We start from the raw sequence: 27,401 nt of genomic DNA, 5'->3' as shown, positions 1-27,401 counted from the left end.
AACCCTTCTTCAACCTTCGCGCTGTGAGAAACTCCTCTAAACCCTTGATTTTTCCTTCAAGCAAGCCTCTAGGTTCTGGGTTAGATAGGATAAGGCTAATTTATGTGTTTGAGGAGGCCCCGTAGGTTACGCTGCTTGTTTTTTTGTGATCCCCAACAAATCCAAGAGCGAAACCTCCATAACATTAGCTCTAAAACCCAATGCAGCCGAGATTGTAACAATCTCACAATTTTCTTGGCGACTCCTCTCTTTTGATGGAAGAAGCAAAGTCATTTAGTTATATAGAATGAAGAAACTCATTCCTTCATTCCCTAGGTTTTGAAGACCATCACATGGAAAGGCTTTAATGTCAATTCTGTGAGCAAGCAAAGAGAGCTAGTCCGAGTGTCACTGCGTGAGACTACAAAAAGAACTACAAAATGGGCAGACAAGAAATTGAGACATAAAGACACTTGAAAAAAGAAAAAAAAATCGTTGGTATCAAGTGGAACCCGCAATGAGGGCATTACGAGCTTAAGTGGGGGAGAGTGTCATGCTCATCTATCCTCAAGAATAATTGACAAGCTAACCATGGGAAATGAAGATTCTAGAGAAGATCATAATGAAGAGAGCAATCCAGAGACTCTAGAAAATTCCACGACATTCTAGGAAAACTAGAAAGAAGAAGAATATTCTAAGGAATTATAGAATGTTTCACATAATTCAAAAAATATGCTGAAAGAAGCAAACTTCAAGAGAACTCCAGAATATTCTGAAAAGTTTTAGAAACATGTATATGTAAAAAACAATGTAGAACTATTTGAGAAGATAATATATTCTAATAATCTGAAAGTTTCTTTAAGCTTGGGGAGGACTATAAATAGAAATCCCTCCCTCTCATTTGGATTCATCCAAGAAACATCCAAGGTTTTTGAGCATTCAAATTTTGTAATCACACTTTCTTAGTGAAATGTTTTTTTCTCCACCACTTCTCCATACTGTTCTTCCTAGATTGTTTTATGCTTACAAACCAAAGTGTTGTGAGGATTAGGCTGATTTAGTCCGCTAAAACCGTACGGGTGACTTGAGATAAGTTAGTCTGCGACATTATGCTTTATTCATTGGGCATGCCTACATGAAAGATTTAGATTCAACAGACTGTCATAATTAGTTTCTTCTATTAAGAGGTTTAGTACCCCTCTAACAAGAGAATATTAGCTCACATGTTCTTTTAAGGAATATCAGAGATGAATAAATAATTTTATAATACATATAATAATATTAAATAATAAAATAATATTTCTGCTTCAAGAACATGTGAGCTTGCTCCCATAGTCTCATGTTAACTATATAGCAATCAGACAATCCCAACTTACTTTTTATATTATACATGCATGTGCCGGCGATCACAACTGGCTTCATAGGGGTCTTTCCGATGAAGCTGGACCTGACATTTATTTATCCCTCAAACTAATTGTTCGTATGTGTGAACCATCATCGAAATGGACCATGCCATTAAAAAATTTATAAGCGGCGCATTTGAATCTTAACATTTATCCGCATATTCTAATAAATTAATTTTCGTGATTGCAATCCGATTAATTCTTATAGATTTACATGTCTAACACCTAAATTTAATTTATTCATATATGTTATCTTAAGGTCTGTTTGGGGCAGCTGCAGCTTATTGAATAATCTGCTGAAAAGCTAGGTGCAGTGTTTATTATATATATATTTTTTGAAAAGTCAGACGTTGCCAGAAAGCTGCCACCGCACCTATTGGTGTGAAAATGATGCTTTCAGCATTTTCAAAACACATAACATATCAAAATGCAGAGTATGTTTGGGGCAGCTTGTGCGTTTCAAGATAAGTAATTTATCCTGAAATGCGGACATCATTTTCAAAAACGCGCAAGTCAAACGGTTAGGCGGCGTTTTAAAAAACGTCACCACACTTATAAGCTGCACCAAACTGGCCCGCAGTTCACCCAAACAAGTCATATGTGTTTTCAAAATGTCACCGCACCAAATAAGCTGCCCCAAACGGACCCCGTGACAAAGATATATTTCGTTTTTTTAATAAGTTAACATAATGGATGTAAAATATAAATTTTGGATGTCATATATTGAAATATATAAGAATTAAGCGGTCGTATGCCTAAATTTTAATATCATATATAAAAAAATTTCAATAATTATTTTTATTATCATATAGTATATAATATATGAAAATTTTGGCCCCTTCAATTTAAATGTTTAATAAGAATTTAATACTTATTATATGGGGGCAATTACATCCATAGCAATTGAAACATTGCAATTTAAAAATCTTACACGGCCTTTCATTTTTTTTATCAATTTCTCGCTCAAATATCAAAGTTCACGATAAAATTTTAACCCATGTTTTTCATTTTTATGAAATTCTCAATAATTTGATCACGACATGCTTAATTAAATGCGTTAGTTCGGTAATTAAAAAAAAATCACCTAAGTGCTAGTTTTGTAAATGCGAATACTTCAAGTGCTATGTATGTAATTATCCTTTATTATATTTGTAATTTAATAAATCGGGTGCTAACATTTAAAGTAGGGTGCAGGACAATTGTTCACACATCCCTCATGGAGCTTATCGTTGTCAGGTGACAATACTTCCCAATGCTCACAAGCGATAGTTAGACATCCCTTGTGGAGCTTGTCACCATCAGATGTTAACGTTTGAGGTAAGACGCATGATCATTGTTCGCACACCCTTCGTGAAGCTTGTCGTCGACCGGTGCTAACGATTAAAGTAGGGCATAGGAAGATTGTTCATACATTTCTCATGGAACTTGTCGCTGCAGGGTGTCAATGCGTTACATAGGCTACTTGAAAATCTTTGCATGGGTTGATTAAGTTCTTGGCTACTAGCAAAGCCTATTTTTTTTTAGCGTAGTTGCGTCAGTTTCTTGAGTGTAAAAATAATCAGAGAATGTACTATTAGCGATATTGAATATGTGAAATCTTGAACTTTTAGATGCTATGAATGTAAAAAAATCTCTTTATTATATTGTTCTTTTAAAAGGTAAGAATGGTTGTACAAAATATTTATGACAGTGTTCCTTCTACCAATAGAGATATCTCTAATGGAATTTTTTTTTTAGATCATTACCACTCCAAGTTTGTGGGACATCGTTCCCTACGAATGCTTCAGTTTGTATGCTCCAGGTCTATCTCTCTCATGGATGATATAGGGGGCATTCCGGGTTTGATCTAGCTTATTGATAGCCTGCCCTCTCGCGTCAGGGTCAACCTTTTTTAGCACTTGGTCCCTTAGGATGAACTTCTCTTCACATATGTGCTTGTGAAATACACAGTTGTCTTCCTCTTAACCTCTTCTTGTTGTAGGGCTACATTGGCTCTATTCTCCTCAGCCAGATTTGGTGTGAGTCTTACTCCTTCGTTGTTTGACTCAAGCCACTCTCCAAGATCTTTCTCATTGAAAGCTAAGGTGGAGAGTACCCTTTGGTTGTGTTTATTGTATTTGACTGATAAAATGGCTTCCATTTTGTGGGACAACATAAATGGGGTCTATTTGGTGGACGTGGACGGTGTTTTTCGGATCACCCGGAGTATTGAATGGATCATGTTCGCCCATTTGCCCTTTGCTCTTTCTAACTTTTTTCTTAGGAAATTTAGGATGATTTTGTTTGCAGCCTCTACCTACACGTTAGTTCGAGGGTGATGTACGGAAGCAAACATGAGGTTGATCTCTTGACACTTATATAAGTTTTGAACTCCTTTGTTAGTGAATTGGGTCTCATTATCTATAACAATGATGAGAGGTAATCCCTATCGAAAGATCGGGTTAGTCTAGATGAAGTTCCAAACTACTTCTATCGTTATGTGTGTCAGGGTCTTTACCTCTACCCACTTGGAGAAATAGTCGACCGCCACCCGTAGAAACTTTCGTTTCTCCTTTAATGGAGGGAAGGTCCCAAAATGTCAAGGCACCACATGGTGAAGGGCGAAGGACAGACGATTGGGTGAAGTTCTTAGTACAATTGATGATGCAATAGTTCATACTTCTGACATTGTGTGCACCTTCAGTAATATTCTTTGGCGTCTTTGAGTAAGCTCAACCAGAAGTAACATTGTCATTAAATTCGACGAGCTAATGTCTTTCCTTCATAATGGCTCCCACATTCCCCATCAATCATGAACTTCTCAGAGTGGGACTTCAACCTCGTTCTCCTCAATGCATTTTAGGTTTAAGGACATGGTCGACTTCTTGAAGAGTTTTCCTTCGATTAGTAAGTATAGGGTAGCCTTATATTTGAATCTCCTAATATCAATGACTTCTTCACTGATCTCCCCCGTAATCAGGTACCAGATGTATGAGCTTGTCCAGTTTTTCTTCTCCTCCTGATGTATCTCCATTGTTAGTGGTTCTTCAATTGAGGGTCTATCGGGTCTTTTTTGGCAGCCCCTCTCCTAGATGGAGGCTTCGAAATAGGAGGTCAATGACCAGATTTTCCTCCCTTCGGATGTCAATTATGAAGCTAGTAGGATTGATCTCCATCTTCACCTTACCTAGGTACTTCGACATAGTTTCGTTTCTAGTTTCACATTCCCCGTTGATCTGACTCACTATGAGTTATAAATTGTCCTTTATCATTACGTGAAGGAGTCCTACCTCCGAGGCTAGGAAAAATCCTGCAATCAAAACCTCATATTCCACTTGGTTGTTATTTAATGGAAAATTTATATTGATTGAGTGAAAGACATTTTCCTCAGCGGGGCTACACAAGAAAATTCCAAGTCTAGCACGTGATTGGTCGGATGCCCCATCGGTAAAAAGGGTCCGGGTAAATCCATTGATCGCTAGATCCTTTTTGCCCCTTCAGGTTCAGATAAATCTGCAACAACTTGTGCTTTTGTTTTCATTCGAGGGATATTGGAAATATAAAATTTGTTGAGTTCCACGACCAATTTTATTAGTCGGTTGGAATGTTTTGGCCTGGTAAGAACATATTTAGTAGGTGATCCGTGGTAACTTGTATGGGGAGTACCTGGAAATATGGTCAGAGCCTCTGTGCTGAAGTGACCAAGCCGAAAGTCAGTTTCTTTATTATTCGATATCGAAGTTTAATGTCTTTGAGAACTCGGCTGTTATAGTACACTTGGTGTTGCTTTCCAAGTTCTTCTCTGACTAAGGCTGAACTAAAGGCTTCAGGGTCGACTCCAAGGTAAAGATAATGCTTTTCCTTCGACTTCTAGCTCTGAAAGAAGGGAGGAGAGGTGAGGATCTATTTGAGGTTTTCTAAAGGCCTCTTTGCATTCTGGTGTCCATTCGAAGCATGTGGCTCTCTTGAGTACTTTAAAGAAAAGGGGGCACTTATCACCTGACTTGAAGATGAACCTGCTCAAACTTGCGATATGACGATTAGCTTCTGGATTTCCTTGGTGTTTTTAGGGGGTTCATATCAAGGAGTTCTTGGATATTTTATTGGTTAGATTTATGCCTTTATGGGTTAGAAAATACCCCAGGAATTTTTCTGTCGCGGCTCTAAAGGTGCACTTCAGTGGGTTTAGTTTCATGTTAAACTTTTTAAGTGTTAGGAAGGCTTCTTTTAAATTCTCAATGTGTTGTTTGGCCGATTGACTCTTAACCAATATATCATCAACATAAGCCTCAATGTTTCTTCCTTTTTTAATTAGCAAAGATTATATCCACGAGGTGTTGGTAAGTCACCTTGACATTTTAAGCCCAAAGAGTATTACATTATATCAAAAAACTCCCCACAGTAATAAAATTAGTTTTCTCTGTGGTAGTTGGGTGCATCTTGATCTGATAGTACTTGTAAAGTACATCAAGGAAACTCAAGACTAAGTGATCGACCCTCGAATCCACCAGAGCATTGATTCTCAGTAGGGGATAAGAGTCTTTTGGACAAGAAAAGTTCAGGTTGGTGAAATACACATACATTATCTACTTTTTATTGGCCTTCTGAACCATAACTACGTTGGAGACCTAGGTGGGGAATTATACTTCCCGAATGTAACTAACCTCCTCCAACTTTTGTACTTCCTTTCGGATTGGTCCCTTCAAAGTCATGGTTGAACTCCTGATCTTATGCTTCATGGGTTGAGTTGATGGGTAAATGTTAAACTTGTGACATGCAACATCGATTAACACACTTGACATCTCAGCGGACATCCACACAAAAACATCTTGGTTTTCTTGAAGGGTTTGGAACAACAACTCTTTGTGGCCCGCATCAAATGCTTTGATTATTATAAAACATCTATCTGGTTCTCCTTCAACCATAAAATCTTGCGAATGGCCTCACTGGTCTCGAGGCCACATTCCCTTACATTTTGAATGTCCACGGGATCTTGCTCTAAGTTACTTATAGCCTGCAAGTAGCTGACCCGGACTGATATAAATCAATCCTAATTGTGATAATTTCTCAATCTCCAGAAAACTTGACAGTGACGTGGTATGTAGACTACCACTCTGAAATTGTTCAGCAGCGGTCGGTCGAATATATCATTATAATTTGGGGCTGAATCCACCACTAGAAAATTTTCGGTGAGGAAAATTGTTTTTTTGTTTTTCCCTAACTTACCGGGAACGGATAGGCCGGAGCGGTTATTCGATCAGTAGTGAGGCTGAGTTAGGTAAATGCCCATTTGAATAGTACATTCATAGAACTCCTAGTATTAGTGAGAATACTCTCTACTCGATAATTGTTTTTTATCAGAGTTATTACAATGGTGTCATTATACAGGTTTCCCTTTTGGGGAAGATCCTCGCAAGTGAAATAGATAGGCAAATGACTCTTGGGTTTTGGGGCAAAGGTGAAGACACAAAGTTCCCTTATTTTTTGTCTCTTCTAGCTTGTCCTCCTAGGTGGCTCTCTTCCTCTAAATATTGCGGGCATGTACCCCGTAATATGAATGATGTTTGTGCGGATGGGCCTGTCGGTCGCTCCTCTCGTGGAAGCCTTGCCTTGCCTTTAGTTCGTTGCTCCAGAAGCGATAAATTCTTTCAACTTCTCCTCCTTTATCAGCTCCTCGATCAAGCTTCGCAGGTACTTTCACTTTTTTGTGTCATGTCCGTGATCTCTGTGGTACTTACAATATTTTCTACTATCGTGAAGAAAATCCCCGACCCTCATCAGTGTTTCTTTCTTGAATAACTCCTTATCTTGGATGTCGTCCACTATCTCTGCAATGGATACTTTGAGTGGGGTTTTTTGAGGGACCCGATGATTATACCTGGGGTGTTCACACTGGTATGGGTGGTTTTGAGCATTGGTCCGTCGCCTCTGGTCCTTTCAATGTTAGATGGAGTGATTATCTGAGTGATCCTCATAGCGGGGTGGGTTTAATGGTTATGCGCTTTGCTTGGGTTGTCCTTTGCTATCTTGTAGTGGATTTACTTGGTATATCTGTTTGATGCGATCAGAGGTTTTCTCCTAGGTGACTATGTATTTGTTGGCCATTTCCAAGGGCTTGGCCAAACATTGTGGCTCTGTGGGATTGAGGTCGAAACAAAACCTCTCCAACCTCACTCCTTACGTTAGCTCTGCCTGTGTCATGTCGGGCTTCAAGTCCTTGACATCTACCATTTTGCTCTGGAAGCACACAATAAATGATCGTAAGTTTTCGTTAGCCCCTTGCTTTAGCTGCCACAAGGATAGGGTGCTCTTTTAGGGCTTTAGGGCACTAGCAAACTGCGATAGGAAAAGTCTTATGAACTTTGCAAAACAGGTGATTACCTCCACTAGAAATCCGTTGAATCATCTTAATGTAGTCAAGCTCAGTGTAGTGAAGAAGAGCTTACATTCTAGGACGTCATAAATTTTCAACAGACATATGAATGATTTGAACTACGTGAGGTGGTCGTTAGGACCCGACCATTCTTTATATGTCTCTAAGACCAATATCTTGAGCTTCTCTGGGTGTTCAACTCCAGAGACCTGCAGGGCGAAAGCATTCTTCGATTGCCTCTGTTCCTTGATTCGCACCGGCCAGTTCCTCTCCTCTATGGGGACTGATCTGGCGTTGTCTTGGTATAGATCGTCATCAAGTTTTTCTTGCAGGTGGACTCCCCTCCTTCCATTGTTGACTGGAGGTTCCCCATGAGGGGGGTTGAGTGTTCCTTGTCGCGCTAGTTCTTCTCCTGGAACTTGCGCTATTTTTTGGGCAACAACCGCTCTAAGGACTTATGTGAACTATCCTGACATCTGATTGGTCATCTGAGTTCTCAAATCTTGTAGGTATTGATGAACGAATTCTTCCATGAACTCTCAGGTGTTGCTTCTCCTTCGTTTCCTGACTAGACTCCCTATCATTGTTGCTGGACTCCTCTTCTTGTTGACGTCTTGTTTCCATGCTCACCTCGCCTTAAAGAATGTTAGATCCGAAAATGTCCTGGAAACACACCCAATGGAACTTGCTATTAGGAAATGATTAAGAGAGAGAGAACAATAATAGATAGATAAAAAAATGTTTTTTACCCCTATTTATAGGCTTCAATCCCAATATTATAAAAGTACATATTAGTCCCCTTATTATTAACTTTTCAGGTGAACTTTTTAATAATTATATAGTTGTTTGCATATAATAAAATCAAAGATTAATTCGATTGATGATTGTTGATGATCGCCTGACAAACCTTGATTCAGTCCACATATAGTCCGAAAGAGTACTTCCCGTGATCGTCCTGAAAGTTGATTACCGCTCTATGAGATTTTCTCTTGACGTCTTCTGCCAATCATTTTGATAACTAAGTTTCTTTGCCAATATTCACCTGGAAACGATCGTCTTCCACGTCTACATTTAATCGTCTGCATCTTCTTCTGAGCAGCCCATCAGCTTTAAGATTTGTGCTGATACATTTTTATGTGTACATATAGTTAAGATGATATGTACGTAAAAATTAAATTTAAGATATTAGATATGTAAATATGTCATAATTCAGAAGCACACATGTAGATCTTTCTTCCATTTATAATATTTGAAGGCTTTTACAATCAAATCACTGATCCATTCTTATGTATTAGATACATATTTCACTTTTGACATACATCACATCTTATTTATTTATGAAAAAATATATATTATTTTCTTAAGTTAGAATTGTGATATTTTTAATATATTATAAAAGATTTGGATGGTCTAAATATATAAAAAAAAGACTATTAAATATGCAAAAACATAAATATTGGATGGTATGTATGTAAATACTTTAGAGTTATAAAGCTACACGATCGATAAAGTTAAAGTTATATATATATATTTTAAAATATTATTAATAGTAATATATTTTATATAATATTGAATATTAAAACGTTATATATATAAAATAAAATTAGGAGCGTTAAATATGTAAATACTGTTGTCTATTTAAGGCTCCGAAGCTTAATAAGGTGACGACCGCAGAATTAACCCAATGAGCATCGATCGGATTTACGCCAAATCCCTTGCAAAGATGCCTCCTTTATGGCGCAATGTTCCAATTCGTCACGTGATCTCTAGCTGGGCGACTCCGCCAAACCTCCCGAAATTTCAGCTGAAAATCTTACCCAGCCAATTCATCCAATGCATAGTTCTCCTTTCTTCTTCGATAATTGCGCTCAATTTCTATTTTTACCTTTTTGTGTTTTCGTTCTAGTGCTATTGTGCTATTTTTCCTTCAAAAAAATTCCCGTATGTGTTCATTCCGGCCTGAAAAACCCTAGAAAGGTCCTTTGAATCTGTTCGTCGATGCTTGCTTGTATTAACGTGCTCATTGATAAACGCATTTAAAGGTAAATTTTAGTTCGTCGTTTTCCAATTTATACATGGGGCCTATTTCGAAGGACTGTTATTTTCATTAAATTATTTGATTCTTTATCGTGGAATTTGTTGGTTGTTTGGCCGACAGGTCAAAGGTTTACCTCCCTCTAGATTTGTGCCCGCATATTCCCCCAGTTTCTGTGATGTCTTGCATCTCTAGGTTTTGGGTGCTTGATAAAGAAGTTTTGTTAGGTTTGCCAGTTCAAGTAGCATTTAGCATAATTCTTGCCAAGTTTCTTTACCTTCTTCGCCCGAAATAAATTATGAATTTAGCAGTTTTTGATATAGTTTGCTTAAATATAGGATTTTTCAAATCCTGATACTATTCGGATTCAAGAGATTCATTATTGTTCAGTCTGTCACCGGAAAGGTTAAAATCTACCTTGGGCATAGGTGTAATCTTTAAATATTTTTAAATTTAACAGTTTTTTGGATTACTTCAATTTGTAAAATTGCTCAAACCATGAAGTGCAGAGTGTTCCCATTTATTCTGTTTTTTTTTTCCCCACGTGGGCCATAATGCATTTTCGCGGCAGAAGAGATGTTTTTGATCTTTAGTTTAAAAAGAATTTCAAAGTCGGCTTTGCCAGTTGCTATATATATATATATATGCATGTTGGTTGGTAAGAATTTCTGTTCTTGTCGCCTAGCAATGCATTTACAAACATACCACTCAATTCCTATATATTTAAATTTCTGACACGAAAACTTCAATTTTTTACATACATGTCACCTTGTATATGCATGAAAGCTTGTATTCACCTTTTAAAAGTTAGAATGTTGGTATTTTTGAGGTTATATATGAATGATTTTGCGTGATATAAATGTAAAAAATAAAGTTTAGGTGTTAGATATGTGAATACATAGGGAATAAGTGGTATTTTTGTAATTTCATAATAAAATAAAAGGGAGAATTTCATGAAAAATAACACATTTGGAAACTGGTGCATGCCTGGTAATTTAAGAAAGGAGAAATAACAGTTTGTATTTCCAGAAAATTTTTATCAGGTTCTCTTGTTGTTACATATTATATTATATTATATCTCAATATCTCATCATAACTTAGCTTTTGATTCGAACAGTGGGGTTTGCATGCTTGTTAATTGTCACTCCGTTTAGGTGATGGCTTATTATTCTCTGATCTGTTTTAGGGTGGAATTTTTCTGTCTGTGATGGACCCTACCCATGGGAGTTTCTCTTCTTTCATAAACCAATATGGATCCATGTTGGTGAATACGCAATTGATACGGCATTTATGTAGCCCCAGGGAGAGTATTGCTGTTATTCTTGGAGTGATTAGTGTGATTAGTTGGGGAATTGCTGAAGTACCTCAGATTATCACAACTTATAGAGAGAAATCAACTGAGGGCTTTTCTGTTGGCTTCTTGATGGCATGGATTGTTGGGTAATTATCAATTTTTTCTATGTTCTTTTATTTTTGATAAATAACTTTATTCTTAATTCCCTTTTTGTTGTGCTATGTTATCATGGAAGAAAGCTCAAATTTTTGCAACAATGTTGGAAATTGTAGTTCAGTAATGCCATTACGATGTTTGTCAAATCATTGCACTCTTATGCTCATTTAGATTCTATTTTAGGATGTCCAGATCTTTAGATGCCTTGGGTGCTTCTTTTAATGTCTATTTGATTTTAGGCTTCTGCATTTCATGTCCAAGCTTTCTAATGCTTGAGTTTTTATCTTCTTCAGGGATATTTTCAACATTGTCGGCTGTCTCCTGGAGCCCGCAACTGTAAGTTTCAAAAATAATTGTCAAAATTAGTTATTCTTTGTGCTATCATGTGCTTATAGTTTATGTTGTTTAGTTGGCGGCAATGTGAAAATATGCATGTGGTATATTTTAAATGTATTACTGTTTAAGAAGGCTGAGCCCTTTGACTTTCTCATCTATATGTATATGTGTGCGCTTTATGTTTGTCATCTATATGTGTATGTGTGTGCATGCATGCGGTTGCTAAGGTTTTCATACATATTTAGGTGAATTTGTTGCTGAGTTATAAAAGTGATTTGGTTATTAGGGCATTTATTATCATATCATGTTACTTAAGGTCCCATTTTTTAGCTCTAGAATTATGTAATATTAATGTTTTTAGGAGTTCTAGCGTATTGTTACACTTTCTATGGTGATGTGGCCTTTGTATACTAAAATTGCCTTGCATGTTGGTTTGAATTCTTTTCTCATACATCACCTTGTAACTTTTTTTTTTGTTTTCATTTTTCCATTGTTTTACAGATCCAGTTGCAACTCAAAAGTCTTCTGCCAGCTCTTTTTGGTTAAATTTGCTATATTTTCATGCATGCATTGCTGTTTCCTTAGGTTTTTAAATTTGGTTGAAATTGGAGAAGTTTATCATATAAAAGTTGTTAGGTCAAACGTTTTTCTTAGGGGGGTTGAGTTCCCCAACCTTTACTCTCGATGACATGGCTTCTTCTAAGTATGATTTTGCTTGCGATTACATTTTTACTGCATCTGAGTTCCCCAACCATTACTCTGGCGTCATCTATTCTTGAGATTATTATTACTTCTTTTATGTATTCTTACGAAATTATTGCCATGAAGGGCCTTTACTCTCCATGGCTTAAATTACTTGATTAGGTATGTGATTTAATTATATAAATTATTTCATATACTTTGTGTTCCTGAATTCTACTTTGGTTATTGCAGTTGCCAACCCAATTTTATATGGCATTGGTATGTCAACTTTTGTTTCCTTTGCTTGTTTCTTCTGATGCTATTTTCCATTATTCTTTAAGAAAAATATTCTATGTGGATTTGCAGTTGTACACAGCAACAACAGCAATCTTGACAGCACAGACAGTATATTATAGTTGTCCTGACCATCGGCTGAAAGCAGGCAAAGTTTGTCGGCCCGAGAAGGTTAGGATATAAAAAACTTTATAAAGAGCCAACTTGATAAGTTTAGTTCTTTAAGAGTCGAGGTTGCTCTTTTACGTCAATTTCAACAATCCATATCAACTTTACATTTTCTAGTTTCTTCATAAAACTTGAGAAAATATTAAAATTTCAATGTATAACCCATAAAAAGATATGATCCTTAATACCTTCCTATGTCTGTTGACTCTTTTTAGCATATGGACCGCTGAAACTTGTTAATTATCTGATGTGAATCTCAAAAACTGCCATCATGTAAAGCACTAAATACATATGTTAAAATAAATAGTCTGAAAGTTTCTGAATTTTGATTTTTTTTTTTTTTAACTTGTGTATGTTTATTTCATTTTTCTAGAAGTTGGTAATGTATGTTAGAGTTCGTATGCACATGCCTATGATATTGTTCTATCAAGAGAATTTCATCCCAACTGTGATCCTTACTCTATGGCTTTATTGAGTTTGCCGTGTCTATCTTTATTCTTGCGACCTTTATGCACTTTCTATTTGTAGACTTTTGGTTTTGTTTTTTATACTAATGGTTCTATGAAAATATCTCTCAAGTAATTGGTTATAAATATGAATAACATTTTTGAATGAAATACGATGTCTACTGATTTGCTAAGTTAAAATTAATTGGATATGCTGAGACATGTTCTTTATGTGTATAAAAACAACGGGAAAGTCTTGCTAGGGAACTTATAGGAACTTTGCTCCAAATTAAAATTGAATATATGGAAAATTATATCTGCCATTCTCATGCAGCGACTCTTTGCTTGATTATTCTAATTTTTTAAAAGAATGAATAACTTTTTACTGAATGCATGAATAAATTTAAATGTTGGATGCGTTTTGAAATAGTGAAAGATCCTTGATAATACTTTCTAGATTTAGATATAGTTTAAGGCTTAATTAAAAAGAAGGGATAACAACTCATACGGTTGCATCAATTGAACATGTTTTTCAACTTGTTTTACGTTTTTTTTTTTTTTAGTTTTTGAGTAAATATTGAAATTCGTTGCTGCTAAGAGGCTCATACATATTTTGCAAAACTGTCTTGTCATCAAAATACTAAAACTTAAATAGTACATCCAAGGGGCATATCCATCTATAACAAGGATAATAAAGACGCTCCTTGCTCTAATTTTACTGTAAGCATGTTCTAATTGTCATATATAAGTAACTAAATATTCAAGTAGGGATTAAATATTGATTTAAAAGGTAATATTCATGAATTTAATTAATAAACAAGTAATTTGATGTTGTATTATTGTAATTCCTTAGAATCTCGTGAGATGTATTATTATTAATATTAAATTGGAATCTAATAAAAATTAACAAGTTTTCATATTTATTTTAAGGGGTTGTTTGGCTGCAAGTAGGATTTAGCGTTAGTAAGATTTAGTCCATAAATTGTATATCTGTTTAAATCCACCCTACCCCTAAATTTAGTGACTCCGGATTTAAGCCAAATCGAAGGCAAAATTTGGGTCCCCAAATCCGAAAGCACATAAATCTATGAAACTCCTGCTTTATAGTGTTTGATTGGATTTAGTAATTCCGACAATAGATATATTAAAAAGGAGCCACTAAACACCCTTAAGTTTAATGATAAAATCCAGTTTGCTTGTGTTCTTTTTTCGTCTCATTTCTATGTGAGGAAGTACATATCTCACAACATTAGCTATTGATTGTATGAGTTAAAGTATCATGGATTGATTATTTGTTACGAAAATATGCTAGTTTTAGTTTATTTTCTTATTTACATTGATAAAATTTGTTGCGATAAGCCTTCCGGTGTGACTCAACATGTCATGAGTATTTTCAAAGCCAACAAAGCTCAAAGATCTTGTCAAATCTGGTTATTTGCACGAAATGTTTCAATCATCATTGTAATATTAAATTTGAAAATTTAAATCTAAAAAGTAGTTGGGCGTACTTATCCGCGGCATAGTGGTTAAAGTTGTAGTATCCCATTGTGAGGTCACGGGTTCAAATTACATATATTGTTCTTTGGGCTCACATTTCGTGAAAAAAAAATTAGTTGGGCATTGGTTGTGGGGTAGTTGAAAGGTGGTTGATGGATCCATATTCTCCCAAGCGTAAAGTGGATGATATTCTAAGTTCAAATCCAAAGGAGGCATATTCAAGACATGAATCATGAATCAAAGCACTTCAACAGGTCTTTCACAGTGCAAATCATCATTCTATCCCTCTCCATTTGAATTTTAAATTCTTCAAAGCTTAGTATGGAACTTGATGCAATTTATAAGTGATTTCTATTGATGTAAGGAACTATTTTTGTTTTAATTTGGACCAAAGTTCTCGTCTCTCAGTTTTTTTGGCTTTGTGGCCTAACCAACACAATTTCTTAGGTGAGAATTGTTTTATTTTAATTTTTGTTAATGTTAACTGCTTAGTTATATTCTTTCATCATACCTCATTTCTCCCTCTCTTTTACAAACCCTAGAATCCACCAACAAGATTTCAGTCTTCATAAAAAGGCATATTTGAAGACATGAATCATGAATCAAAACACTTCAACACGTCTTCCACGGTGCAAGTCATCATTCTATCCATCTCCATTTGAAATTTGAATTCTTCAAAGCTTAGTATTGAATTTGATGTAATTTATAAGTGATTTCTATTGATGTGAGGAACTATTTTTGTGTGAATTTGAACCGAAGTTTTTGTCTCTCAGTTTTTTTGGCTTTGTGGCCAAACCAACACAATTTTTTAGGTGAGAATTGTATTATTTTAATTTTTGTTTTTGTTAACTGCTTAGTCATATTCTTTCGTCATTCCTCATCTCTCCTTTCCTTTTACATATCCTAGAATCCATCAACAAGATTTCAGTCTCCATGAAAAATCTAAATTTAAGACCAAGAAGCATACAAAACCTAGGCCAATGAATTTTAGTCTTTCCTTAGAAATCCCTAACTTCTCTTTTCCTTCCAAGGATTCATAGGCCATGATTTCAAATTTCCACCGCTCTGCCTCACAAAATAAAACTATAACTCTATTCTGATATAATCGTGGGCTCCAAAAAATCATGCTTCGAACTCTCTCTGTCATGACCTAGCTCAGGGGCTTAGAATTTCCAAGCATAAACGAACCCAAAAAATGAAATTAAAATTTTCTAATTTTTATTTTTTATCACTAATAGTTAATCACATGAAAATAATTAAGGGAATGACTAGTGAAAAAAAAAAATTAAATTAAGACAGTTATAATTTTACCTTTCTATTTGTTGACATCGTCTTCTATGCATGGTTTTTCTCTATCACTCATCTTTTAATTAAAATTTTAAACCAAAAAAATTTAATTTAAAACATACTGAGCTATTAATAGCCAGTGAATATTTCTACTTCTAAATTGCAGTAACATAATATTCGATGAAACAATATAAATGCTAGTCGTAGAAAATAAATTATTAGAAAATAAATGAAATTTTTTTATCAACTATTGGCATTCAAGAAAGTTCATATGATTCTATTATTGAATATATATAATATTATCTTTCCTATATCTTATTATTTACAACCGTCACAGGAACACCGTCTAACGTTTGTGCCGATAAATGTACATCAACATTAGTAACATTTTCTAATATATGTGTACGAGTATCTTATCATCTCTAACTAGTACCATGAATGAGTAAAGTCCATTATGTTCAAAATACACATTTAATTATTCTATATAGTCTATATCAATCACATTTTTATATCATTCAACATATAATATAAATGCATAAAACTTATCACATTGAAAAACTTGAAATATTGATATGGCGAGTAAAGAGCGGTTTAATCAAAATAAATTTTATGATTGTATTAATCAAGTTTCAATAACTATTCATACATTTGGTTTAGAAGAAGTTTAACTGCTATAATTTAGAAGTAAGAGTGCTCGCATCATTTAGTCTGCTTGAATGATACGATTTTCATGCAGTGTTCCTCTAACGCTGCAAATGCAAGTCATTTATTTTCTATGATTTCTAATTTTTAACCTTTAGCTTGCAGTTTGGTTCTTGTTGATCGAACATTATTCCTTTAGAATTTTCAAAGGATGCATCATTTTTTGAAAGTTTTGGATGAGATTTGTATTCTTTCTCCAGCCACTATCTCATGCTAAATGCTTTTTTATGAGGACTTATTTGATAAAGTTACAGTGTATTTCTCCGATTTTCATGTGGCATCTAATTGCAGACTGACGAGATTGAGTACAATACAAAGGAGAAGCTCATAGGGAAGAACAGTGATGAGAAAGAGTCGAAATTGCATGAATATAAAGGTTCTAACTCTTTACTGGCAGGATTTAATGTGCCAAGCTCACCAATTTCTGTAGCTAGTCCAATTGTTAGCTACGGTTCCACTGGGAGAGACTTGTATTATAGGTATTTATGTAATTCATGATTTATTTTTGGGAAATTTACAAACATACCACATAATTCTTATGCATGTACATAACTAACACCTAGAGTTTGATATTTACATTATAACACCTTGGTATTAAAAACCTATGCATGAAAGGTGTTTTTCACTTTAAAATATATAGTTTTAGTGGTGTTTTTGATGTGATGTCAAAGGTTTCAGTGTTACGAATGTAAATATGTAAGTTTAGATATTAGATATATAAATATATAAGAGTTATGTAATTGCTTCTTTGTTTTTTTGTGATCTCCTATCCTAATTTACAGGAGGACATCTAATCTATTGTTCATGGTGGCTTAGCATGCTTGTTGGCACCTTCCTTTCTTCCATCCCTTCTTAATTTTCTTTTCTCTAAGAGGCTTCTTAATGTATGGAGTAAACCTAATGTTCATTCTTTCGCACTTCTGCATTCACTACATTGGTTTTAATAATACCCAGTAATCATCTTTTTATCTACTATTTTGCTGCTAAACATAGCCAATTTAATTCTTCGTGCCTTCGTTGATAAGAACTATAGCATGACAATATCAACCAACCTTGATGCTATTCATTGCGTTTTTCTACTTTTCCTTTATTTTTCTAATACATCAATTTTAGGGAAATTTGCATACGTACCACACAATTCTTATGGATTTACATATCTAAACATCAAAAGTTTGATATTTACATTCATAATACATTGGTGTTATAAACCTATACATAAAAAGGTGCACTGGATTTTTAAAAAGTTAGTAAAAGTAGTATTTTTGATGTTGATGTGATGTTAAGGATTTGAGTGTTATGAATGTAAGTATCAAAGATTTTTTGTAGAAGAAATTCAATGCTATAATCTTGACCAACTATGCTAGCTAGTATCCCTGGATCTCACTAATTTGTTCTAAACCTTGTCATAAAATTTTTAAGGTCAGCGCGTTCTTTGTCAACAAGTCCAATGCCCAATTTAGGCTCATGGTTGACACATGTTCGAGATCCATACAAAACACCTCCAAATGGAATGCCAAATATTCTCACTGACGATGTGGATTCATCTTCAGAACCCTTGCTTTGCAGTCCGTCTTCTCCACATGATGCACAACCTTTGGTCGTTAAAAATACGCTTTGTGTGGTGCGCTTTTACTTGTCTTTTACATTTTTTTGTTTTTAGTCTTAAAACAAATCAACTTATTCTTAAAATTACCCCAAATACCTTTTAGTTTTTTTTTAATATATTTAAAAACAAGTTGATTTTCTTTTAACATGACAAAATATGTTTTGGTTTCAAAACAAAACATAAACAAAATGAAACAAATACCTAAAATAAAAATAAAATGGTAAAAGTGATCTCAAAAACCTCGGAGTTTTTTTGTTTACTTCTATGTTTTTCAGGTTTCTTCAGCTGCCTTTTTCCTTGGTATCTATGTTCTAAAACTTCCATCAAATAGTGTATTTGATACAAAACCGCAGGGATTGGTGATTCCAGTTGGCAGAAAACTTTTGCAGGTTAGCATAAACTGAGATTTTGAAAGATTGGAACAACTTTTTTTTTGCTAGAATTTGTTGATCAAAATGTTGTTCCTATTTGTTTCTTAATTACTTGTTTTTCACTCATCATACTATAGATGATTATTTGATTGTTATATTTTTCTCCCACAGCACTATGCAGTGGAATCATTGCTTGGCGAGCATTTTGAAGGCAGTGGAATAGGAACTTTCTTAGGTTGGGCAATGGCAGCCATTTATATGGGTGGCAGACTTCCTCAGATCTGGTTGAATGTGAGATAACGATGCCTGATGAACTGGTTTTTACCTTCTCTTGTCCGTCAGATTTGTAGAATTAGTTAACTGGAATAAAGAAATTTTATGAAGGGAATCTGATTATTTAAGAATTTTGCGTGGTCTTAAAGTTTGTTGTTAGAATGCTTACAAATTTATCATCTACCATAAAAATTGTTGAACAATAATTCAGGAATTCTTACATTCTGAATTTTTTTGCAGATTAGACGAGGAAATGTTGAGGCAAGTTATTTTTCCTTACCTCATTCTTATTTTTCCGAAGTGCATAAACAGCTAACTGATTGCACTCTTTGTAACTTTGAGATCCAAAGATAAATTCAGATTGTGCCAAGTAACTCGTTTGAGTTGATGATGCATAAATCTGAATTTCTTGGTCTTTCACTTTACAGAGTTCTCTGGATTTATTATTTACTGAAATATCTTATCTCCGCTTGCTCATGAACAAGAAGTTTTCATGATTTTTTTGTTCAAATAGATATGACTTTATTTATTCTTTAGGCTATTTTTGATCCACTCTTCTGTTTGCAGGGTTTAAGTCCCTTTATGTTTATATTCGCCCTTGTGGGAAATTCAACATATGTTGGGAGGTATGTGGTCTTGTTTGATTTCCCTGGTAATTAAAATTCTTATATTCATACTAATTTATGCCTCAATTTTCTTTTATCCAGTATACTTGCAAACAGCTTAGAATGGTCTGCGATCAGACCCAATCTACCATGGTTAGTTGATGCTGGAGGATGCGTGCTTCTTGATGCTTTTGTATCCTTTTCCGCTCTTCCTCTTCCTATTGACAGATATTTTTGTTCTGACATGAAGGTACCCCATGAATTTAGCTAATTATTCTTTCAGTCGCCATTATGTTGAGGGAAAATTTGATGCAAAGCAATTATTGATGAGAATAAATTTCTTATGTTTGTTTGTCTGTAAAGTTGGTGAAATTGTTTTACATTATAGTGCATTTCCTTCGCAAAAAGTAATGTGAATGTGGCCAAGCTGATCCGATTTATTTTGCAGGCTTGATTTTATATTGCACTTGAATTAACTAAGAGTCTGTGGAAATTATTTTTTTTCCTTTTTTGTTATTAAAAATATGTTTGTTTAGTGTACTTTTCACATTTTTTTTATTTTTAAAGATAAGTGAGCAGATTTTTAAGAGCAGTAAATAGTCTTTAAGTGTTTTCAAGCTTTTTAGTAAACATATTTTACTTTAAATTAAAATATATACAAAATAAATAAAAATAAAAATAAAAAAATAAAAAAATAAAGATGATCCAAAACTGCCTCTAAACTAAGCTATGCATTAGTACAGTACCTCAAAGTAGTTGTGATTGATTACATATATGCACCCTTCTCTCTACTTAATTGCAGATGTGCATGCTCCAATATGAACCAATGCACATGCTACCACTTCACATGTAAAGTTTGCAAGGGTATTGCACTATAATGCCATGAAATCGACTAGCATCGATTTAGCCAAACTGATGCTAGAGGTTCTTAATATTAGGAGGGGAGACGAGCGGGAGGAGGTTTGTGCAACTTAGAAAGATTGAATGAGAAGTTGGCAAGTGAAGATCATGAGCAAGATAGTGACAAGACCTTGTGTCGATGTGAGATCGAGCAATATGATTGATGAGCTTGAGATAGAGAGCATTAGTTGAGGAAGAAAGGACCAAAACATACGAATTTGAGATTGTGGGCTCAAAAAATTCATGTCCCAACCTGATCCAAATATAATTGGAGATGTTTTATGTGAGGTTCAAATAGTAGATAAGACATTACACAGAGATTTCACCCTCATTTATTAGGGTTTTATGATCCGAGATTTGAGATATTTTAGAGGCACAAGCTTCTATGGTAATGATCCCTCGCGATAATGGGAAAGTACTTCAGATTAATGTTAGTCATTAGGTGCCAGTGTTCAGACTAAAATTTGGTAGCAATGTATCGAAATTTATTACGGTGAGGTTAAGAGCGAATGATATGGTGAATGATGACGAAGCAATTAAGATTTCATAGTTCTAATGTTCTGAATTGTTATGGTCATTGACCTACTTGTCAAAGGAGGTGGCCAATACAACTTGACCGAAGGTCCATATTGGTAGTCATGGGTTATTTTTCCCAAGAAGATCTTGTAGATCCAGGGTGAATTCTTTTCTAAGGGGACAAATCTAAGTTGATCCTAGCTAATAGATGGTTTTGTATCCTATTAAGTATAATCTATAATGCGCAATTCAAAGGGGAGAATCATTGATCAATGAACTTTTTTGATCATAATATGGTGGAGTTTGTCTGACCAAACTATTCGGTTAGAGGGCTATGATCATAATCTCTTTATTTGTAATGTTGATTGACACTGATAGATGACTCATGCTACATTCTTATAGATTTTATTTTGAGTGTTGATGTAATTTTATACTTAATTCAATATTAGCTCTATGTGAGCTTAGGTTAATATCGTTTTTTTCACCATCATCAAATTGAGTATTTATACATCGTGTACATTGGTCAGAGCACATTTTGGTATTTTAAATTGGTTAATTGTATTTTTGTTTGAGACACTTGCGCAAATCTTTAAGCACATATATGTTCTTTGAGGCAGTACATCTGAGTTAAAAATGATCCCAAGAAATGTATAAGTTCTGAAATCATCTAGAATTTACATTAGTATTTTGGATATTAGAACGTGTGCAAGATTTCATTTTTAATTCTCCATAGTTTGCCTTTTGTGTGCGGTGAGGAGTAGTGGATGAATTGAAATATTGCAAGTAAATAATGAAACGATAATTTGTCTTGTATGCTTGGATTTTAGTGAATGACATCTCTCTTTTGTCTTTATATGACTTTTTTAGTGAGATATGCCCCAAAGAGAGTTCAATTTCTTATTATGAACAGGTGACCATCTATTGTTCATTTTTACTCTTTATAATCATTCACTTCAAAGTTTTGGGCATTTGGAGTGTTTGCTTGAGATTGATTTTGCTCCCGTTCTTAGTGAGTCTTCAAGTTCTTCAGATTAGTTTCCTATAAGTCCTGTTTAGTGTCATTTCAAGCTCCATTCGAGGATAATTGTATTGTATTTTTGAGTGTTTAATTTGTCTTTAACTTTGCATTTTACTTCTTTCATTTGGTTGCTTATTAGTTCATTAAGTACGTATAAGTTTCTTTATGATTGTTTTTAAGTTCCTTGTTATTCTAAAATTTGGCATGCTCCCGACATTGTCTCCATGTAGGAGGCTATATCAGAAATAATAGGTTTTTTCACTCGCCTATAAGGCGGGGATAGCCGGAAATTGCAACATTGTCATTGGGCTATATCAGAAATAATAGGTTTTTTCACTCGCCTGTAAGGCGGGGATAGCTGAAAATTGCAACATTGTCATTGTACGTACGTGTTTACCCCTATCTATATAAAAGGTGTGTATAGGTCTTCACGTATGTTAAGTGACATAAGAGTTGAAAATGACCTCAAAAGAGATTACAAATCTTGAAATCTTCTAGAGTTTGAATACTTACATGAGCATTTTGGACATTAGAAAGTTTGCATCTTTTTTAATTCGTCAAAGTTCATATGTTATCTGCCTTTAGATATGTGTTGCGGATCTTGTGGTGAGTAGGGGAAGGATTGGAATCTTGCAAGTATATAATGGAATGATATTTTACCTTGTATGCTTGAATTTTAGTGGATGTCATTTTCTTTTTTGTCTTTATATTATTAGGAATTTAGTGAGAATGACCCCACAGAGAATCCAATCTGTTAATATAAATAGTGTGTCGTTTTTTATTCATTTTCAATATTCCTATTCACTCATTTTTAGATTTTGGCCACTCCAAGTGGAGACTTTGCTCGCGTTCTTAGCTAGTGTTCAGGTTTTTAAAAGTTCCATGTAATTTGTTTAGTGTTCACATTAAGCTCCATTGAAGATTGTTTGCCTTACAATTTTTAACTTTCATATTTTCTCTAACTTTGCATTTCTCTTATTTTGTTTGGTCACTCATTAGTTCATTTATGTATGTAGAAGTTTCTTATGATTATACATATGAGAGTAGCTACATTAGCTGCGAGTGAAGAACGTCCTGTGGAGGTGTTGAGGCTAAGTCGATATTTGCGTTGAGTAAATTTGTGCAATCTCGAGTCTCTTACGGTTGTGTTTGGGGTGAAAGAACAATTAAGGGCAAACGTAAGCTAGAGTAAGTGCATGCCATTGCGGCAATCGAACTTGACGTCGGAAACATTAATAGAACTGTGATTGTGAGAGAAGGATCGAATCGTGCATCAGAACCAATCGACAAAGGCCTTTTATGCGCCAAAGAAGAGTAGGGTTAAAAGGTTTTATATATTAATTTTAAGGTAAATTTTATTTAATTTTTAAGTTGTGTATATAAATGAAACAAATTAGAAAATTGAGAAATTTTAGGATGACATCTTAATATAATTCAGAATTTAAAAAAATTTGTCCTTTGTAAAATCATTTTATAACGATGAATATTTAATTAGAAAGTAAATACTAGCAATGAATCGGTCATTTAATAGAAAAAATAAATAAATATTTAAGTTTAATTATTATCAACAGTTGTTGAAATAAAATATGATTATTGTGTTCAATGACAAAACTTTCTAAAGAAGAAATTTTAATAATTAACGCGCTCATATGTGTATAAATGATAATAGAAAGGTATAACTAAAACAAGATTATGATAGTAATTGATAGAAGCTTAATGATACAATTGTAATAATTTATCAATAATTGTGATAATAATTAGCAAAATATTAAATATTATTTTATATAAATTAAATAGGATTTATACTGATTAAAAAAACAAAATGTAAGGAAAAATTTATGTAAGTTCTATGTATGGATAAAAGTCTGATATTAATCGTTAAAGTTCATGTGATGTATATAATTAAAATGAAGGATTTCAACAAATGGTTAAATTAATATAATTAATTAAAATATTAATTGAGCATAACTAAATAATATAATTAAAATTTTTGTTTTTATGCTATTATAGGCATCAAATTTTAGGAGGCATGTCTAAAAAGGTGTAAGATTGTTGAAAACTAGCAAACTGTAATAATATTTTTTTCTTCCATCAATCTAAAAAGGTGTAAGATTGTTGAAAACTAGCAAACCTTTTTTCTTCCATCAGTCTTCCATCAATTTATTTTGATATTTATTCAATTAAATGTTATTGAATATTAATTTTTTTGGATTTATCTGTTCTGTTAGATGACTTTTGAAATGAAGCTGCGTAGGTTTTTTTAGGATTTTTAAATTGATATATATATATATATATATATATATTGGATTATTGTGCACTAATGTTCTATTAAATGAAAAAGTGATTGAACTTATTTAAGTAGTATGTCTGTATTAATGTTAACTGATGAAGTTCACTTCGTTATGGTATTAGTTGCGCACTCTAAATTTGCTCGTACGCATTGACATTTTATTTGTTACCTCTGACAAAAGTGGAAATAAGACTATGCCCTGCTGTACTGATTGGAGATGTATCTGCCGAGGGTAAGGAGGTGTCTCTCCACCTCAAACAATAGTAGGATTGTTTTTGGGGTGTGCTAGGCTATATTTAGATAGATTTATATGATATAGATAAAATAATATATTTCATTGTACCATGAAAATTCTAAATCTTATTGAATGGTGATAATTGAATAATAAAATGCCTTTTATTTTTAGAATAATTTGTTATGTCCGGCTAGCATATATATTTTATTTTCTGCTATGTTGTTTTAGTTTTGAGATATGAACATTCATGAAGTTATTGATAAATGTAATTTTATTCACAACTAATTTTAGCTTTTAATTTAAATTGAGAAAAAGCTGAAAATAGTCCCCCAAATATTAACAAGGGTTCAATTCGGTCCTCAAGTTTTAAAATGTTTTAATTTAGTCTCCAACTATTAAAAATTATTCTGAACTGGTCTTAAATAAAATTTTCCATTTATTTAATAGCTCCTTTCACATTTTGGAGGGTAATTTCATCTATTTACAAATTCACGAATTAAACACACGAAGGGCTCGCCAGTTCTAACTGGAAAATTCATATGCATAACAGTCTCACCTTAAACCTAAATCTTCGCTGCTCCATTCTTGCATCTTCTCCCCTTCTGTTTCACACGTACTCATTTGTTGCTTCTCCACTCGATGAATCAGTCTCAGTCTCCATTTCCATCTGCATTCTTGTGTCGATTACAATGCTTCGTCTCCATCCGAGCGCGGCTTCTCTCCTTCTATTTTATCATCGATAGAGCAAGTAACTCAATGTGATTACTCATTCGTTGCTTCTCCACTTGATGGAGCAGTCTCTGCATCCATCTCCATCCGCGTTGCTTGTGTTGATGACAAGGCTTCATCTTCATATGATCGCTTGCACATCCCCCTCAACCATTGTTCATTGTAAAGAGAGGTGGCTTCAATTTGCGTTGTTTCGACCCGGAGAAACTATGACTCTAGTCTGGTAAATATGACATTGTAGTTTATAGATGGGAGTAATTCGTCGATAAAGAAAAATATAATATATGTGGCAAAATAAATTATTTAATTAGATTTAAAAGCAGAAAATGGTAGAGAAATGTGATTTCAGATTTTGTAATGTTTGCTTTTAATCGTGTATGAGCTGTTTTTAATAAGATTTAAGCAAGATTTAACCTAAATCCAACTAAACAACATATATAGTAATTTTTATGCGGGATATAGTTATGAATAATTACATAAAAGATGAAAATATCCTTTAATTCATGCAGGCTACCGTTAAATTTAATGGAAAATATAATTTAAGATCAATTTGGAGCAACTTTTAATAGTCTGGTACTAAATTTGAGCATCTTAAACTCTAGGACTAAATTGGACACTTGTTAATAGTGAGGGGACTATTTTGAGCTTTTACTCAATTTAACTTATTTTCATTAGTTACTCTTTTGATTTATTTGTTTTTTTATTGTTAGTGAAATAAATTGAAATTTTTATTAATTTCAATATCCGATCATGAATTTCCACCTTAAAAGTTCCAAGCAATTGGACCAGATAGTCAGAAAAACAACAGACAATATACATCCAATGATAGATGGCATAAAATCATCGTTTATATTTATATCCTAAACATAATTGGTAAGACTTGAAGTTTATTGAAGTGCTTTTTAATGCATTCACTGCCCAGTATCTGCTAAGAGATTCAGACTTTGATTGCCTAATTCAAGTTTTCATGTTTTGTATGACAAAAATATTTTTGGACTTCGACGCACATCTATTAGTTAGTTGCATTTTTCATTTAATAAAACAAAGGTGCTACTTTGGTATTCTAATACTTTTAAGTTTTGTTTTTTGCTGGTAAAGGGGTAGCGGGGCTCTGGATTTGGAAGGCAGAATGACAGTTCATAATAGCATAAATATTATATAAAAAATCTAAAGTTAATGTGCCAGAACTTGGAAGCTGCTTGTGATCACTTGATTTTTTTTTTTTTCCTTTTTTTTAATTATATTTTGTTTATATTCTGACATAAAATAAAAATATGTTAGGTCCCTTTAATTATTTTGTTTAGTGTATACTGTTTTTTTAAAATATAGATTGTTTTATATTTATTGAATACATAATAACTTAATTTTTGTGGTGGTGGCGGCGATTAACAATGTTGGTCAACGATAGTTAAAATGTTTGTAGGTGGTGGTTGGTGGTTGGTGGTTGGAGGGTTGGCGTTGACTGCCATCGACAGTAGTCACCAGTGATGGCTGGTGATGGTGACAAAAAGGTGGTCAATGGTGGTGGTTGGTCATAGTAGCCGCGGCAATGGCCTTCGGTGGCGGCAGATGTGATGACTGACTGATGATGATGTTTCTTTTAAACAATAAATAAGTAATTAAAATGACTAAAAATCCATTTTGTACAAACGTAATTTTTTAAAATCAAACTAAGAAAAAAAGACAATTGATACCAAACAACCCCTCAGATATGTGCGACCTTTTTCAGCAGCTACTCATTAGCATTCTCATTGAACATTCGAAGGCTAGCAATATTTCTAATTTTTAGCCAATTCCTTTGGTTTAAGTTTTTGTTGCATTTTTTTTATCATCTCCAAACCTCAGCATTTTCTTTCTGTTCACTTCTATTTAACAGTTCTATTAATAATTCTTATCATTTGAAATGAGAAAAAAAAAAAAAAAAACATTGTTGACATTTTACTCTTTTGCACTTCTGTATATTTTTTTCTGCTTGAGACACTTAACCACCTTTCTAGATCCTTGTTCAATTTATCTATTTTAATTACCGGAAAGCCGCCTGGAAAGCTGCTGTTGTTGAAAGCTTCTACGGTGAATCGGCTACTGCTTAAGAGTGAACATTTTCAGAACAGTTTGTAGCAGTCCTTAAGGTAAAAATCCCCATATTACTCCTTCATTTGCTTAACTTGAACTGAGAGCATCCGTTATGTATTTGTAAATTAACAGTATGGCCTCGCCTCATACAATTT

At 33.9% G+C, this 27,401-nt stretch overlaps 1 protein-coding gene across 4 annotated transcripts; it reads left to right on the top strand.

Moving 5' to 3' along the window:
* Positions 1-9,390: 9,390 nt before the first annotated feature.
* LOC110026778 lies at positions 9,391-27,306 on the top strand. Of its 4 annotated transcripts, none has more exons than XM_020727892.1 (13): positions 9,391-9,574; positions 10,956-11,209; positions 11,513-11,555; positions 12,489-12,515; positions 12,603-12,701; positions 16,922-17,109; positions 18,050-18,251; positions 18,512-18,625; positions 18,779-18,898; positions 19,121-19,141; positions 19,448-19,506; positions 19,588-19,678; positions 27,171-27,306. In XM_020727892.1, exons 1-13 carry the CDS (start codon positions 9,419-9,421, stop codon positions 27,261-27,263), a joined length of 1,467 nt encoding a protein of 488 aa, XP_020583551.1. In that variant the 5' UTR covers positions 9,391-9,418; the 3' UTR covers positions 27,264-27,306. The 4 variants fall into 4 exon arrangements, with proteins under 4 accessions (XP_020583551.1, XP_020583553.1, XP_020583552.1 ...); XM_020727894.1 differs by having other exon boundaries at positions 9,489-9,776; XM_020727893.1 differs by having other exon boundaries at positions 9,489-10,174.
* Positions 27,307-27,401: the final 95 nt, after the last annotated feature.

Source organism: Phalaenopsis equestris, unplaced genomic scaffold (genome assembly GCF_001263595.1).
Source record: "Phalaenopsis equestris unplaced genomic scaffold, ASM126359v1 Scaffold000400, whole genome shotgun sequence".
Lineage (NCBI taxonomy): Eukaryota > Viridiplantae > Streptophyta > Magnoliopsida > Asparagales > Orchidaceae > Phalaenopsis > Phalaenopsis equestris.
Note: the sequence above shows the minus strand (reverse complement) of the source record. Positions and strands in the feature narration are given on the sequence as shown.